Genomic DNA, 16,642 nt, shown 5'->3' with positions numbered 1-16,642 from the left:
CCTTTAATCAGTGAACCAATTTTAATTGTTTAACCAGTTAATTTTAAAACGATATTTACATCCCTACATTTGATATTGTCAACCTGAGAGGTGGCAGAGGTCCAGGGAACATGCTGAAATAGTGAATCTTTCCTGGAGGAACACACTGAACAAGTAGTAATGCGAAACTGCAACTCCACCACTTGTCCTCTCACTTGTGGAGTTGGACAAGAATCAGTTTGCTCGGTCTCGTCTTATTCAACATATACATGCAGCCACTAGGTGAAGTGGTCAGATGACACAGTGAAGTTCCAGCAATATGCAAATGATACAGCTCTATTTTTTCTTCAGCAAATACGACCATGTCACTGCCACAATGATGGCAAACTGCTTGGACAACATAAGCTAGCCAAACCTGACACCAAGCAAAATAGAGGTGGTGAGCAGAAGACGACACTATGAAGAGTTCGCAGCCATGGTGTCATCTTCATTTGCTGAAAGATACACCTACACAACTGGTCAATTCAGTTTGTAGCTTAATACTCCCAGAGTCCTTCCTGACATTAAGCTTTCACACAGCAGTACCCCACAAGTTACGCTTTTCCATGATCTCCATTGGCTAAGAGATGCCATCCCTTTCTAGTAGGCAATCACCTAGCCTCCTCTACACACTCCCACCACCTCTCAAATGGACTACAACAATGTAGCATATCTGGACATGAAGCCTTTTGCACTTAGGAATCTGCAACTAGTACAGAATACTACAGTATCTCTCCTCAGTTACTCAGGCTATCATAAGCACATTGTCCCATGCTTTCTACATTCGTTTCCCACTGAATAATTATCTTCAACACACTCAATAGCCTGGATCCAGACTATCCGAAAGATCACCTAAACCTCCAGGATGAAGTTCACTATCAACAGCTCCACTCCTCTAGCACAATGAAACTTTCTGCCATAAAAATAAGCTCACCTATGTAGGAAACAGGGCTTTCTTGGGGGCCAGTCCAAGGCACCGGAATGAATTTCCACCGGAAGTACAGACCATCACAAACCTCCCTACCTTCCTCTTCCAAGTGCAAGGTGTACTTCATCCTTGCCTTCTCTGACATTTGGCAGCAACAAAACACTCCAGTGCACACAATTCTTCTCCCTCTAGGGAAAACTATAAGGAAGAACCAACCACGACAGATGGTAGTCATGACACTTAAAACATTATCAGAAGCCACTGTGGATGGCACAAGAACCTGTACAGAACAGAATATTACCACTGATTTATATAATGGAATTGTATTTTCAGTATTTTCCATTACCAATACTTCCTGGTTTTGTTTCCTCATTGAATTGTCCGTAAGGATGTCTAGGCCTTCTTCCTGAATCACTATAGCTAATTCAGAACCTGGTAAGGAGTACAAGTCATTCAAATAATTCCTTCCTTTATTCATTACTTAGCATTTGTCAACGCTGACCGACCTACAATAGTGTTTTCTACTGCCCATTCATCTAGCTTGATTAGGTACCATGAGCGTTAGCTGAAATTGTCACCTCATTCCCTTTTCATATGACAGAACCTTGCAGCACGCCACTCAACTCTTTACCATGAATGAAAGCTGATTAAGCTTACCTACTTGAAGTTTTTAATAAGAAATAGTTATAGGAAGATTGCAGAACAGTTCTCTTAAATTAGGCATCAAACTTGCAGAATAAGTCACATAAAAATATTAACTGAACGCCAAATCATATTGCCAGTCTCCATAAAGGAAAGGAAAGAATGCTGTAGATACTGCTTTGGAAATAATGGAATGTTTCCCTACGACTTTTAGGCAAGACTGCTAATTCCACCCCTTCTGGTGCATAAACAATAATTTACCAAAGTTAAAACCAACTACACTTGTACAAACCCATGGAAGACAGTTGGGGATGCAAAGGTGTCACTGACAGCAGATTTAAGTAGAAAGCAGAAACTTGTTATTGGTAACAATGCATCAGGAGGAAGGTTAGCATTGCTGAAGTCTCAGTTCTGGTATATAGTTTCCAGGTTTGGTAGCTAGGCAGTAAAAATCTTTTTACCTATAAACCAAAGACATCTGGCTGGAAATCAGATAAAAAACAGAATTTTTGTAGAATTACTTCTCAGTGCTGAATCACACAAAGTGAGTGTGGAGTTCAATGCAGTATAGTCTATATCTGCCAAGTGGAAGGGATAACAGTTTTTTATAAAAATCTGTTAGGACTCCTTAGGAGCAATAAAATACTTAGTGCAGCATATCACAACCCAGGATGCTAGACTCAGATTTCTGATCTAGACTTAAAAAAATTGACTCTGGTTCTCTAACACACTATCTTGATGAATTAATTGGTGGTAGGATTTGAAGCTCTGCTCATGGTAACGGGTCAACTAGGTTGAGAACCGAAATCAGTAAGCTGTAGTATCAATATCACCTGTGCTTCATCTTGTCAGCTATTCTTGACCCCTTGGTAACCAAAAATAAGTGCGTACACGAATACTCAATTTTCAGTTGAAGCAGGCACTGCTCAAGGAGTCAGGATCTCTGTTGATTCTGGCACAATATTTGAGAACATATGCTGCAAAGTGATATCACTATTTGAAAAATCTTGTACATCTGAAATTACAGAGACACAGTACATTTTTGGCTCAAGTCATTTGTTAAGATACTGTCTTTGTCAGGAAAACAAAGAACCATGGTGGTAGTATGATGCAGGAAATGCCATTCCCAAACTCAGACAAGCCCTTTAACAGTGGTCATGAGCAAGCTCCTCCGTATATATTTCCGTAACTTATGAGAGTTGGATGTCTGTCAAAACTGACTCGTGGAAGCTCAAAGTTAAACCATATGAAGTCTGGCCTCTTCTTGTCAACAAGCCAATATGCTGTCACCAAGCCACGCCTGAAGCATTTATCAAAATTACAGTTGATGGCTGAAGGAAAATTTAAGGCACCCTCCTGCAAGGGGTTTGTGGTGCAGGAGGATGCTCCAGGCTGGGACTGAGGCATTTGGAGGGTGCAAGGGGGATCAGGGCTCTGGCAGGGGGTTGGGGCGTGGGAGGTGGTCGGGGATGCAGGCTCCGGGCAGTAATTACCTCAAGCAGCTCCCAGAAGCAGCAGCAGCATGTGCCCTCTCAGGCTCCTATGTGGAGGCGCAGCCAGGTGGTTTTGCACACTGCACCATCTGCAGGTGCCGCCCCCACAGCTCCCGAAAGCAGCAGCATGTCCTCCATCTGGCTCCTACACTGAAGCGCGGTGCCAGCCAGACAGCTCTGCACGCTGCCTGTCCACAGGCACCACCCCTGCAGCTCCCACTGGCTGCTGTTCCCAGCCAATGGAAGCTACAGAGCTGGCACTTGGGGCGGGGGCAGTGTGTGGAGCCCCCTGGCTGCTCCTACACATACGAGCCAGAGAGGGAACATGCCGCTGCTCCTGGGAGCCACGTAGAGCAGGGCAAGCCCCGGACTCTGCTCCCCAGCAGGAGCTCCAGGACCAATTAAAAGGTCTGATGGGCTTGACGCAGTCCTCAGGCTGTAGTTTGCCTGTCCCTGGTCTACAGAGTTCTTGCACCACTATATCAGTTTATAAATAGACATCACAGTGTAACTCCTTAGTGTGGCGACAAATATACTGGTATAAAGCGCGTATATCAATATAGCATATTCTTGTAAAAATTGTGAATAAGCTATACTGATATAAGCATCTTTATACCAGTATATCTGCATCCACATTAGGGAGTTTACTACTTTATGTCCATTTTTGTACCACTATACACTGGTTTACAAACAGTTTAGACCATTTGTAAGAAGTCCATTATCTTCTGAAACATGGTCACTAGTGACCACACATCCTGAGACGTTACAAAAGTGGACAGATTCTTAACTCTTTACAGTGGTTTCACACGGTGTCATGTGAAAGGTGTTATTTATGTAAACGTAGAAATCCATGAAGCCTAGAGATCTCAGGAAGAACCTTCTGGTTTTGCAAGATTAAGATTTCAGAAAAACTATTCCCTTTTGAATTTCTTGAATCTAGCACTGTGGTAAGCAGTTGCAGACTGTGTCCAGGACAGTCCCTCTGCATTTCACAGCCTGAGTTTATAGACTTCTCACATTTGATATCAAGACCTAGAGACTGAAATTAGGTACACACTGTATGAAAGCCCAACTGAACAACTTGAGGAGCTGGCTTCTGCCAGCCCTGTACAGGTAAAAGCTCACTTGGATATCTAGAAGTCTTAAGTGTTCTGAAATAATTACCAGGTATTTGGAAAAGGTCCTTTGAGATACAGAAGAGTCAGAAAGGAGTCATGTGAAATCTGAACATATTACATATATTTGTTCAGCTTTCTTGGGTCCAATAGGGCATAAGGTATTTGTATTATGGTAGCTCAACAAAGGTGGAAAGCTGCAATCTGTTAGGCAGCGTATAAACAGAAAATGAAACAGACCCCACCCTGAAAATCTTACAATCTAATTACACAAGACAGAGACAGTATTAAGGGGCAGGGAATATAAAACACACAGTGAGCAACTATGGTCTGCATATATCATACTAATTACGTCATTTTTATTGGTCTGCTTTTGGTTTTGTTTTGGTTTTTTTTTTTTTTTAGCATATCTCCGTCTTCTTTGACATGAGGAAACAGCTAAAATAAAGTCATCCCTTCATTACTCAAGTATCTGTATTATGCTTATTGGAGGGAAGGATATGATTTTGTACTTTTCCTGAGTCTAATCAGATGGTTCCCTGAAAAGGGGACAAGGTGGAATTAAATGAGGGTATCCCTTGCTAAACGATTTCTAGGATCTATTTGAGCCAACAAATTCTATGGCATGCAGCCACATAAAAAGGAAGGTTTCAGAGTAGCCAGCCGTGTTAGTCTGTATTCGCAAAATGAAAAGGAGGAGTACTTTGAGCTTATGCTCAAATAAATCGGTTAGTCTCTAAGGTGCCACAAGTACTCAGCCTTTCTTTTTATAAAAAGAAAGGCTATCAGCATAATAGGATTGGAAACGTGGTCATCCATAAAGTGAGAGAAGAGGCACTGATTGGACTGCAAAATAGTGCAGAGCTAATGACTGACTACAGATTTAGTTTTAAAAAAAATCAAAAACAAATTACTAAATTACAACAAGAAAGGTCAAATGAGAATGTGGAATACAACACTGAAGGTTTCAAATCCAATCTAAAGAATCTGAAGATGGGAACACAGCTTCTTAGCCCTGGTCTATACTACAAACATATGTCCGTATAACCATGTCACTCAGGATTTTTCACAGCCCTGAACTACAGTTTTACTGACCTAACCCTTGGTGTAGACAGTGCCATGTCATCAAGAGGGCTTCTACCATCAGCATAGCTGTCTCCTGTTAGAGTGTAGGTACTCCTCCTCTGACGGGAGAAGCTCCCCTGTCGGCGTAGGTAGCATCTTCACTAAACACTACAGCAGCATCACTGCAGCTCTGCAAATGTAGACAAGCCCTTAGATAGCTTATATAGCAAATGTTTACTTCTGAGGAGAAGGATTTACATGGTACCAAGAGCCATTTCTTTCGTGCAGATTTTTACCTCCTGCCAAGAGCACGTGCATTCTAAGCGGCATACTATGCTGCTAGTACCCAAAGAGTAAAATCTGTGACCCTTCCAATCTTGGATATATTAAAACTATAACCTGCACTTAATTTTGATATTTAAAACCTTTACCTTCCCCCACTCCCACACTTAACTAATGCACCCAACCATAAAAGGTGTGGATAAACTTTCCTTTCAGAAAGCAATACTTATGGGTTCAAAAGATGCTTTTACTGTGATCCAAAGGGGTCATCACATGCAATATACATTTAGAGAGGACCACAAGGACTAGAACAGTTTATGAATTAAAAAAATATATACTTACATCTGGATATTCTTTTACAGGCACATATAGTTTCTCTTGTAACTGTACAATAGGTCCCACAGCATCTGGTAATTCTGCACTTCTCTTCTCCGTACTACCATTTAATGTGTCGTTATACATGTCTTTCCGTACTCTGCTAATTTCTGTGGGGAGGGGAAAAACGTATATTATGTATTAAACATGATAATTCTTGTATGACAGTGATTTTATCTTAAAGATTACAACTTTTCTGCATTAACACGTCTCCTGACTTCCTGAAAGTCATTGGGAAGAGTATACACAAACATGTAGCTTTTTTTGTTTTTAAATTATTTACTGAGGTCCATGCTGATACTGAGGGGGAAGTGTTTTTTCATCTTTGTCAGTCTGCTACCTAGCCAACCTATTTAGGAAATGAACTGCTCTCAAGTACAAAAGTGTCATGTGAAATTCCTAGAAGTCCAGGAAAAAATGTGCACACGAAATGTTAGAACTTTGAAAAAAAAAAGCAGTTAATCTATCTGCCATTTGAATATTAGGTGTAATGGTGCCAGAAAGATGAGAACAGAATAATTTTACTCATTCACACGATTTAATTATCAAACAATACCACAATGAATTCTGACAGTAATCCATACTTGGTATTTGGTTGATAATTATAGTATTTGGAAACTAAAAATGGTGTAATTATTAAAATCAGGTTATTGTAATTTTAGAATACTTCTCATACTGATTCAAACCAAACGATTTTTATTTTTCTAAGTTGTCAGTATTCTATTTGCATTCTATTTGCACACAAAGTGAGCCTACAAAAAACTGCTGTTGTAACATTTCTTTTAAGGATAAAAATTAGTACAGCCAACTTCAAACCTAGACTTCAGCAAAACAACATGAATACACATTGTGAGTGAGTGAAAGAGTCAAACTCAACGATGAATTATGCAGTGATGGGTATAAAGGAATTAAAATGTCTATATTCCAGATTAGTTTCCTTATTCAGAACATTGAATTTGCATCACAGGATTAATTTTTTTCCTAATTATTTTGAGCTGAGTGAAGTTTAAAGATCAAACAACATTCTGAAATGGAGATTTTCCTGCAATAAATGAATAGTGTCGGGTAATACTGATCAATAGCTAATATAAAAGCAGTGCATTCAAGACTCAGAGGCAGGATAATCCAATGGACAGGGAATTAGCCTCGAACCTAAAAGTCCTGGGTTCAACTCCCTGCTGCACCACAAATTTCCTGTGCTCCCTTCGTGTGGTCGACTGTTGACCCATGACCCGATCCTGGAGGAAATATAGTTTGGGGTAAAATATAATCTATTTTCTACGCATGCATATAGAAATAATATTGGAAGTTATTGACGCTGTAACAGCAAGTAGAAAAACAAAATATATTACTAAAAATAGGCTTGGCTATAGGTTTTAAGCATGAAGTGTTAAGGGCTTAGAGTGAGGCCCAGAAGAAATTGGCAGTTGACATAAGTTAGCATGTGTATTATGTGCCTGAAATAAAGTTATAAAATTTAGCAATATAGATCTTGTGATAGTTTAGCAATGCATTGTCTGATAAACAGGTAAACCACAAACGTACGATAGCATTATAAGGTGTTTTTGCAATAAAGTAATCACATATTGAAACTATTGGGACATCAATTAACGCAAAACAGATGTTAACAGTTGAAAGTTTAACTACAGTTAGCCAGAATACCACAGATGGGCAGGGGCTGAAACCTTATAAAATATGTTGACATGTGTGGGTGGAATAGGAAAAGGTGTATAAAATATGTTCTTGGAACAGGAAGGGGGGATGATATGGGACAACGGAGTATGAAGTCCATCACCCCGGGTGCTTTTTTCTTCCATCTTTGTTTCAAAAGAGCTCCATAACGTTTTAAGAATGAACAATGCAGGAAGCCACTTTGCTGTAACTGTACTATTTTTATACTGATGTATACTGATTTTTCTTAGATTTTTAATTATCTGTGTCTGTTAACCAAAGCTCAAAGTTAGTGTGTACGTCAATTTTATCTTAATTAATTTTAAGTAGCCATGTGAAAAAAAACCTGTTCATAGAATCATAGAATATCAGGGTTGGAAGGGACCTCAGGAGGTCATCTAGTCCAACCCCCTGCTCAAAGCAGGACCAATCCCCAATTAAATCATCCCAGCCAGGGCTTTGTCAAGCCTGACCTTAAAAACTTCTAAGGAAGGAGATTCTACCACCTCCCTAGGTAACGCATTCCAGTGTTTCACCACCCTCCTAGGGAAAAAGTTTTTCCTGATGTCCAACCTAAACCTCCCCCACTGCAACTTGAGACCATGACTCCTTGTCCTGTCCTCTTCTACCACTGAGAATAGCCGAGAACCATCCTCTCTGGAACCACCTCTCAGGTAGTTGAAAGCAGCTATCAAATCCCCCCTCATTCTTCTCTTCTGCAGACTAAATAATCCCAGTTCCCTCAGCCTCTCCTCATAACTCATGTGTTCCAGTCCCCTAATCATTTTTGTTGCCCTCCGCTGGACGTTTTCCAATTTTTCCACATCCTTCTTGTAGTGTAGGGCCCAAAACTGGACACAGTACTCCACATGAGGCCTCACCAATGTCGAATAGAGGGGAACGATCACGTCCCTCGAGCTGCTCGCTATGCCCCTACTTATACATCCCAAAATGCCATTGGCCTTCTTGGCAACAAGGGCACACTGCTGACTCATATACAGCTTCTCGTCCACTGTCACCCCTAGGTCCTTTTCCGCAGAACTGCTGCCTAGCCATTCGGTCCCTAGTCTGTAGCCGTGCATTGGGTTCTTCTGTCCTAAGTGCAGGACCCTGCACTTATCCTTGTTGAACCTCATCAGATTTCTTTTGGCCCAATCCTCCAATTTGTCTAGGTCCCTCTGTATCCTATCCCTGCCCTCCAGCGTATCTACCTCTCCTCCTAGTTTAGTATCATCCGCAAATTTGCTGAGGGTGCAATCCACACCATCCTCCAGATCATTTATGAAGATATTGAACAAAACCGGCCCCAGGACCGACCCCTGGGGCACTCCACTTGACACCGGCTGCCAACTAGACATGGAGCCATTGATCACTACCCATTGAGCCCGACAATCTAGCCAACTTTCTACCCACCTTATAGTGCATTCATCCAGCCCATACTTCTTTAACTTGCTGACAAGAATACTGTGGGAGACCGTGTCAAAAGCTTTGCTAAAGTCAAGAAACAATACATCCACTGCTTTCCCTTCATCCACGGAACCAGTAAACTCATCATAGAAGGCAGTTAGATTAGTCAGGCATGACCTTCCCTTGGTGAATCCATGCTGACTGTTCCTGATCACTTTCCTCTCATGTAAGTGCTTCAGGATTGATTCTTTGAGGACCTGCTCCATGATTTTTCCGGGGACTGAGGTGAGGCTGACTGGCCTGTAGTTCCCAGGATCCTCCTCCTTCCCTTTTTTAAAGATTGGCACTACATTAGCCTTTTTCCAGTCATCCGGGACTTCCCCCGTTCGCCACGAGTTTTCAAAGATAATGGCCAATGGCTCTGCAATCACAGCTGCCAATTCCTTTAGCACTCTCGGATGCAACTCGTCCGGCCCCATGGACTTGTGCACGTCCAGCTTTTCTAAATAGTCCCTAACCACCTCTTTCTCCACAGAGGGCTGGCCATCTACTCCCCATGTTGTGATGCCCAGCGCAGCAGTCTGGGAGCTGACCTTGTTAGTGAAGACAGAGGCAAAAAAAGCATTGACTACATTAGCTTTTTCTACATCCTCTGTCACTAGGTTGCCTCCCTCATTCAGTAAGGGGCCCACACTTTCCTTGGCTTTCTTCTTGTTGCCAACATACCTGAAGAAACCCTTCTTGTTACTCTTGACATCTCTTGCTAGCTGCAGCTCCAGGTGCGATTTGGCCCTCCTGATTTCATTCCTACATGCCCGAGCAATATTTTTATACTCTTCCCTGGTCATATGTCCAACCTTCCACTTCTTGTAAGCTTCTTTTTTATGTTTTAGATCCACTAGAATTTCACCATTAAGCCAAGCTGGTCGCCTGCCATATTTACTATTCTTTCGACTCATCAGGATGGTTTGTCCCTGTAACCTCAACAGGGATTCCTTGAAATACAGCCAGTTCTCCTGGACTCCTTTCCCCTTCATGTTAGTCCCCCAGGGGATCCTACCCATCTGTTCCCTGAGGGAGTCAGTCTGCTTTCCTGAAGTCCAGGGTCCGTATCCTGCTGCTTACCTTTCTTCCCTGTGTCAGGATCCTGAACTCAACCAACTCATGGTCACTACCTCCCAGATTCCCATCCACTTTTGCTTCCCCCACTAATTCTTCCCGGTTTGTGAGCAGCAGGTCAAGAAAAGCTCCCCCCCAGTTGGCTCCTCTAGCACTTGCACCAGGAAATTGTCCCCTACGCTTTCCAAAAACTTCCTGGATTGTCTATGCACCGCTGTATTGCTCTCCCAGCAGTTATCAGGAAAATTAAAGTCACCCATGAGAACCAGGGCGTGCGATCTAGTAGCTTCTGCGAGCTGCCGGAAGAAAGCCTCATCCACCTCATCCCCCTGGTCCGGTGGTCTATAGCAGACTCCCACCACTACATCACTCTTGTTGCTCACACTTCTAAACTTAATCCAGAGACACTCAGGTTTTTCTGCAGTTTCGTACCGGAGCTCTGAGCAGTCATACTGCTCCCTTATATACAGTGCTACTCCCCCACCTTTTCTGCCCTGCCTGTCCTTCCTGAACAGTTTATAACCATCCATGACAGTACTCCAGTCATGTGAGTTATCCCACCAAGTCTCTGTTATTCCAATCACGTCATAATTCCTTGACATCACCAGGACCTCCAGTTCTCCCTGCTTGTTTCCAAGGCTTTGTGCATTCGTATATAAGCACTTGAGATAAACTGCTGATCGCCCCTCATTCTCAGTATGAGGCAGGAGCCCTCCCCTCACAGACGTTCCTGCCTGTGCTTCCTCCTGGGATCCCGTTTTCCCACTTACCTCAGGGCTTTGGTCTCCTTCCCCCGGTGAACCTAGTTTAAAGCCCTCCTCACTAGATTAGCCAGCCTGCTTGCAAAGATGCTCTTCCCTCTCTTCATAAGATGAAGCCTGTCCCTGCCCAGCACTCCTCCTTCATGGAACACCATCCCATGTCAAAGAATCCAAAGCCTTCTCTCCGACACCACCTGCGTAGCCATTCGTTGACTTCCACGATTAGACGGTCCCTACCCAGGCCTTTTCCTTCCACGGGGAGGATGGACGAGAACACCACTTGCACCTCAAACTCCTTTATTCTTCTTCCCAGAGCCACGTAGTCCGCAGTGATCCGCTCAAGGTCATTCTTGGCAGTATCATTGGTGCCCACGTGGAGAAGCAGGAAGGGGTAGCGATCCGAGGGCTTGATGAGTCTCGGCAGTCTCTCCGTCACATCGCGAATCTTAGCCCCTGGCAAGCAGCAGACTTCTCGGTTTTCCCAGTCAGGGCGGCAGATAGATGACTCAGTCCCCCGGAGGAGAGAGTCCCCGACCACCACCACCCGCCTCCTTCTCTTGGGAGTGGTGGTCGTGGAACCCCCAATCTCAGGACAGTGCATCTCATGCCTTCCAACCAGCGGAGTCTCCTTCTGCTTTCTCCCCCCAGACATATCATCTGGTCCACTCTCCGCAATGGTACCTGTGGAGAGAACATGCAAGCGGTTAGTTACCTGTGTCTGCGTTGCTGGAACCCGGACATTCCCCCTTCTTCTTCTGGAGGTCACATGTTGCCAAGCGTCTTCACTGGCCTCTTGGCTCCGCTGTGCAACCTGCTCTAAGTCTTTAGAGCTTTGTGCCCATAGAAGCATATCCTGACTTTTGTCCAGAAAATCCTCAGTTTCTCGTATGCAACGCAGGGTCGTTATATGTTGCTCTAGACCTTCAATCTTCTCTTCCAATATGGAGACCAGCTTGTACTTTGTACAGACAGAAACTGAAGCTGTCTATACAAAGCATTAAATGCAAAAAGTAAACAAACTGAAAAATTATTTTTGTTGACTACTCTCAGGTATAGTAATGTAACTTTCCTAAGTACAAAGTCTTCAGAAACAGAGATTTTTCAAATTGGCATCCCTTGGAAAAGGATCAGCTTTTTTTAATTAATCTTGTCAAACCTTTAACTTGTCACATTTCTGAGTTATCTACTAAAATAATAAAACAATAAATATTTAATTAGGAAGGATCTTTGATACTACTTTAATATCAGTAACCAAAGAAAAATCACTCCTTTATGCCATCCAGGCATAATGCAGGAGAGAAGTGTCCTTGAAACAAAATCCTTTACGTGTGTACACAACAATATAACAGTTCAAAAAAAAAAAAAATCACCAATATGCACTAAACTGGTTTTCTGCAAGAGCCAGAAACTGACATGGTGATTAAGTTCTGAAGACTCAGTATTCTAGACTACATTCCTACTGACAACTAGAGCTGTGAAGACAGTTGGTTTCTTCCCTCCCCTGCACAAAATAAAAGGTCCAGTAGTTGCGCTTTTTTTTTTTTTTTTTTTTTTTTTTAAAGTGGGGGAATGAAGATTCTCCACCCCCCACCCCAACAGGTACATGACTCTGAAGTGTTACTATGGCCATATTTAAAAGGAACATTACATAAATTATAATAAGCATTCTAAAAAGTTAGATACAGTGTAGTGACAATATTAAAGGATTAATATTGAAAACAGGAGACTGGATGCAACTGAACGTATTAGATTGACTTGGTTTGCTGCTGACCACTACTGCGAACAGGTGAACAGTTTATGACTCAACATGCCTAAAGTTGAAAGAAGTGACATGAACAACTGAACTGACTACAGTAATAGAAACTGAATTCCTGTAATGTAAAGCCTAGACACTGTAAAGAGCTGTTCAGTGGCAAAACAGACTATACGTGGGGTCATCTCAGAGTGCAACTAATCTTCAAGTTCAAATGTCCTACTGAATGAATCCATATGTCCACTGAACTTCAAGAGCAGAACATTGACGAGTTTTGGTGATTCTGCAATTCCACCAACACCAAAACTTCCCTCCATGATAATTTAAAATCCTGTTCCAAGCCTTCCAGGAGTTCATCGTAAACTTCATTCATGAGTCGTCTTTTCATCTTTGAAACCCAAAAAAATGGCACCCATCAGTGATCATGTCGAAAACAACTGAAAAGCAAATTCATGAACTTGGTAAGAAAGCTGTAAACATCACTATCACTACCAATACAGCACAAATGAATAATTTAAATAAATGACTGATGAACGTAGTCTTTTATATTCTCAGAGAGAGAGAGAGAGAGAGAGAGAGACAAAAACTCAGAGATCCACTGCTAAATGCTGCAACTAAAGAAAGAAGAATATTTAGAAGCAAGAACTACAAGATCAGACATCAGTGCAAGGTGGCTGGTCAAACATGAGGAAAGACCAGCAAGTGGTGGACTTGGTCAAAACATACCAAACATGCATGAAGAGACTATTCAGAAAGGCAATAAATTTACAAAGGAAGGCGGTGGTTTCAGAGAAACTTGATAGATTAGAGACTGATGATACTGTTACAGTGGAAATCTGGCTGATAAACTTAAATGAACCAAACAAGGAGATAATGCAGTCTCACCTCTCTAGACTTTTTTGTCCAGGGTTTTAAGTCCCTGAAGATCTGGCAATCCTTGTCTCCAATGTGACCCTCAAACAGGCACTTTAGGCATCTGGAATCAGGCTAACTCACCAGCACAGATTTTTTGCACCAGGCACAGAGTTTAAAGCCCAGAGACTGAGGAACACCCTGATAACAGGTGATGATACCCAAATTTGCTATAGAAGATGAAGAAAATCTATACTTACACTAACAAGTACTACTAATTAACTATTTACAGAAAAGAGAGAAACTCCCTGCAGTGGGAGAAAACTTGCAATAGCAAGCCAACACACTCCAACTACCTATCACAGGTTGTAAGAAGGAACTGAGGGGAGGTCAGGGGTTTACTTGCCCCTCATACTATCAGGCAGCAGCACAAAAGTGCTGGGGTGCATGCATTACCCTGACAGGTGCTGCTGGGGAAAAATATCTGGCTCTCCTGCTCCGGGCATGCACATTCCAGAAGAGAAATGGACGTGTGCAATTGCTCAAAGAACACCGTATTGCATCTCTGTTGCCACTCCACAAGTTTATCCAACTAGCAAGAGGGGTAGCAGAAAGGAACGAATCTCAAAACATCAGTGGTAGCAAGCTATGAACACATGTAATTTGGCAGAAAAAACAAACATATTAGCCTAAATCACAACATCCATGGAAGACACTAAGAGCCTAATACTTCTCTGCTACAGAAACTCCAATATTTCAGAAATAGGAGAAATATTATTTGAAGAGATTACAAAAACAGATTATGTTACAATTAAATTTAAATCAAGGTCATTAAAGTCACTTCAAAAAAATAAATCATTGATTTAAGTCAATTTTTACAAAAACAATAACCTAATTTGAAATTGTGCTGTTTTGGATTACAGTTTAAAATGAACTACGTTATAAATGCTGTTGGACAGTGACTTCTTTAACTGTCACTACTGGTAGGGTATCTACATATTTTACAAAACTACTGTACTTTTGCCTAAATACTGAAGTTATTAAAACTATTTCATTTATAACTAATAATAAATCCAGTGGCATCAAACCTTGATCAACACAAGCCAAGTCTACTACAAGGTTAACTGAAAAGTTGTTTAGAGTTCGGAACTAAATTGAAAGTTGTGAAAAAAATTTAATTCACATTTACACAATCCCTGTTATTGAAATAGCCACATTAAATTAAAAATGAAACATTTAAGAGAACTAAAATCCATGATCAAGAATAGCTAGACAGTAACAACTTATTTCCATTATTCAGACTTAAGGTGCTTTCAAAGCTTTCAAAATTAAAATTATTGAAAAGGAAACTGAAACCTTATCTGTTTTATGCAGTTTGCATCATGTAGTACAACAGCCACATGATGAAAATAGTCATTACAACTTCAACAGAAGACATAACAATTAAAATCTGAGTCACTACTTTTATGATCATATCTGTTTTCTTAGGTTTGAGATCCCCCCCCACTGAAGAGGTGTTGCATTTCTCTGTACTGAAGAACATAGCTTTCTGAAATGAAAAAGTTGATTTACAGTGGAGTTACTCTTGGCAGAAAACTACTTCTAGCCTAAGCCTATTCTGCATATTCATAAGCAAATTTTGAATCCTAAGTTTAAAAGTAAAAAATGGGCACACGCAAGGTTCAATTATATATAATTGAAAACAACAGTATTAAAACTAGGCCACAACACTTGTGGAACACATTCTGTCATCACATAATTGTGGCTCAATAAAAAGATTTTTCAAGCTTCTTTCACACCTCAACAGCTTCAGCAATTGAACATGAAATCCTATGCACAGAAATAGCATTGCTCCTGGTTTCAATAACTGGAGCAATTCTTCAGCACACCTCTCTAAACAAATGTGTCTTAACTTTTGGCAGTCAGTATCCTGTCTATAGTCTTCACAGATTTTCCATTAAATTCGGGCCACTTTGAAAGTTAAATTCCTAGGTGGGGTCTGCAAAAGTATTAAGGCCTAACAAATACATGGCCCTCTTTTTTTTTTTGCGCTTGTGTCTAGCAGCCACAAAGTGATTATTGCAAAAGAATTTAATCATACATAGATAAAATGAGCTCTGATATTCTCTCCTTCAAAATCTTCTGACAGTAAGTTTAGGGTGTTGGAAAAACAACTATATGAAACTACACTAATACACATGGGCATAAGTTTGGGGAGGTGCGGGGGGGGGGGAGCAGGAGTGGAAGCACTGCCCCCCCAGAGGTGAGATGTGGAAGAACACATGGTCACATGCCATATTCTCCTCCCCGACACACCCCAATTTCTGCAAGCGCCCAGCAGGGCTTGTTCTGCTCAGCCTGCTGGGGAAGGTGCAGTTTAGGAAGTCTCTGTCCTTCCCACACTGCCTCCCACCCCCGCTTCCCCCAAAGCAACCCAAACAGACCAAGTCCTCCAGGTGGGCAGGGAGCAGGATGGAGCAGCTGTTCCTGGTCACCTCCTCTCCAGCTGGATGCCACCTCCTGGGTCATAGTGCCTGTCTGTTTCTTGTACAACAGTGAGTCCCCATGGGGGACGAGAAGGGGATGGGGGAGTGAGGCAAGGGGGATGGGATGGGAAAGAGAAGCAGATACGGGAATGGGGTGGGGGAGAGTAGGAGCCCATGGTTGTGTTGTAAGGTATTTACATGCCAGGTATGTTAAACATCCATAGGCCTTCATGCTTCGGCCATCATTCCAGAGGACATACTTCCACGCCGATGACACTCATTAAAAAAATAATGCATTAAAATTTTTTTTGACTGAACTCCTTAGGGGAAAACTGTATGGTCTCCTGCTCTGTTTTATCCACATTCTGCCATATATTTCATGTTATAGCAGTCTCAGATGATGACCCAGCATATGAGCATATGTTGTGTTGTGTGCAGATTTGACAAAATGCAAAGAAGGTACCAAAGTGAGATTTCTAAAAATAGCTACAGCAGTCAACCCAAAGTTTAAGAATCTGAAGTGCTTTCCAAAATCTGAGGGGGACGAGGTGTAGAGCATGCTCTCAGAAGTCTTAAAAGAGCAACACTCTGATGCGGAAACTATAGAACCCAAACCACCAAAAAAGAAAATCAACCTTCTTCTGGTGGCATCTGACTCAGATGATGAAAATGATC

General features: G+C 41.9%; 1 protein-coding gene across 10 annotated transcripts in view; it reads right to left on the bottom strand.

Moving 5' to 3' along the window:
- QKI (QKI, KH domain containing RNA binding) overlaps nt 1-16,642 on the bottom strand; it is a 312,609-nt gene that overhangs the window by 236,630 nt on the left and 59,337 nt on the right. For all 10 annotated transcript variants that reach the window (XR_013345671.1, XR_013345672.1, XR_013345673.1 and 7 more), the window contains exon 2: nt 5,886-6,028. Coding sequence is in view for 7 of the 10 variants with exons in the window: in XM_077813320.1 (XP_077669446.1) it covers nt 5,886-6,028 (143 nt within the window). In the remaining 3 variants the exon portion in view is untranslated. The remainder of the gene's footprint in view (nt 1-5,885; nt 6,029-16,642) is intronic.

The sequence above is a fragment of the Eretmochelys imbricata genome, chromosome 3 (genome assembly GCF_965152235.1).
Source record: "Eretmochelys imbricata isolate rEreImb1 chromosome 3, rEreImb1.hap1, whole genome shotgun sequence".
NCBI lineage: Eukaryota > Metazoa > Chordata > Testudines > Cheloniidae > Eretmochelys > Eretmochelys imbricata.
Note: the sequence above shows the minus strand (reverse complement) of the source record. Positions and strands in the feature narration are given on the sequence as shown.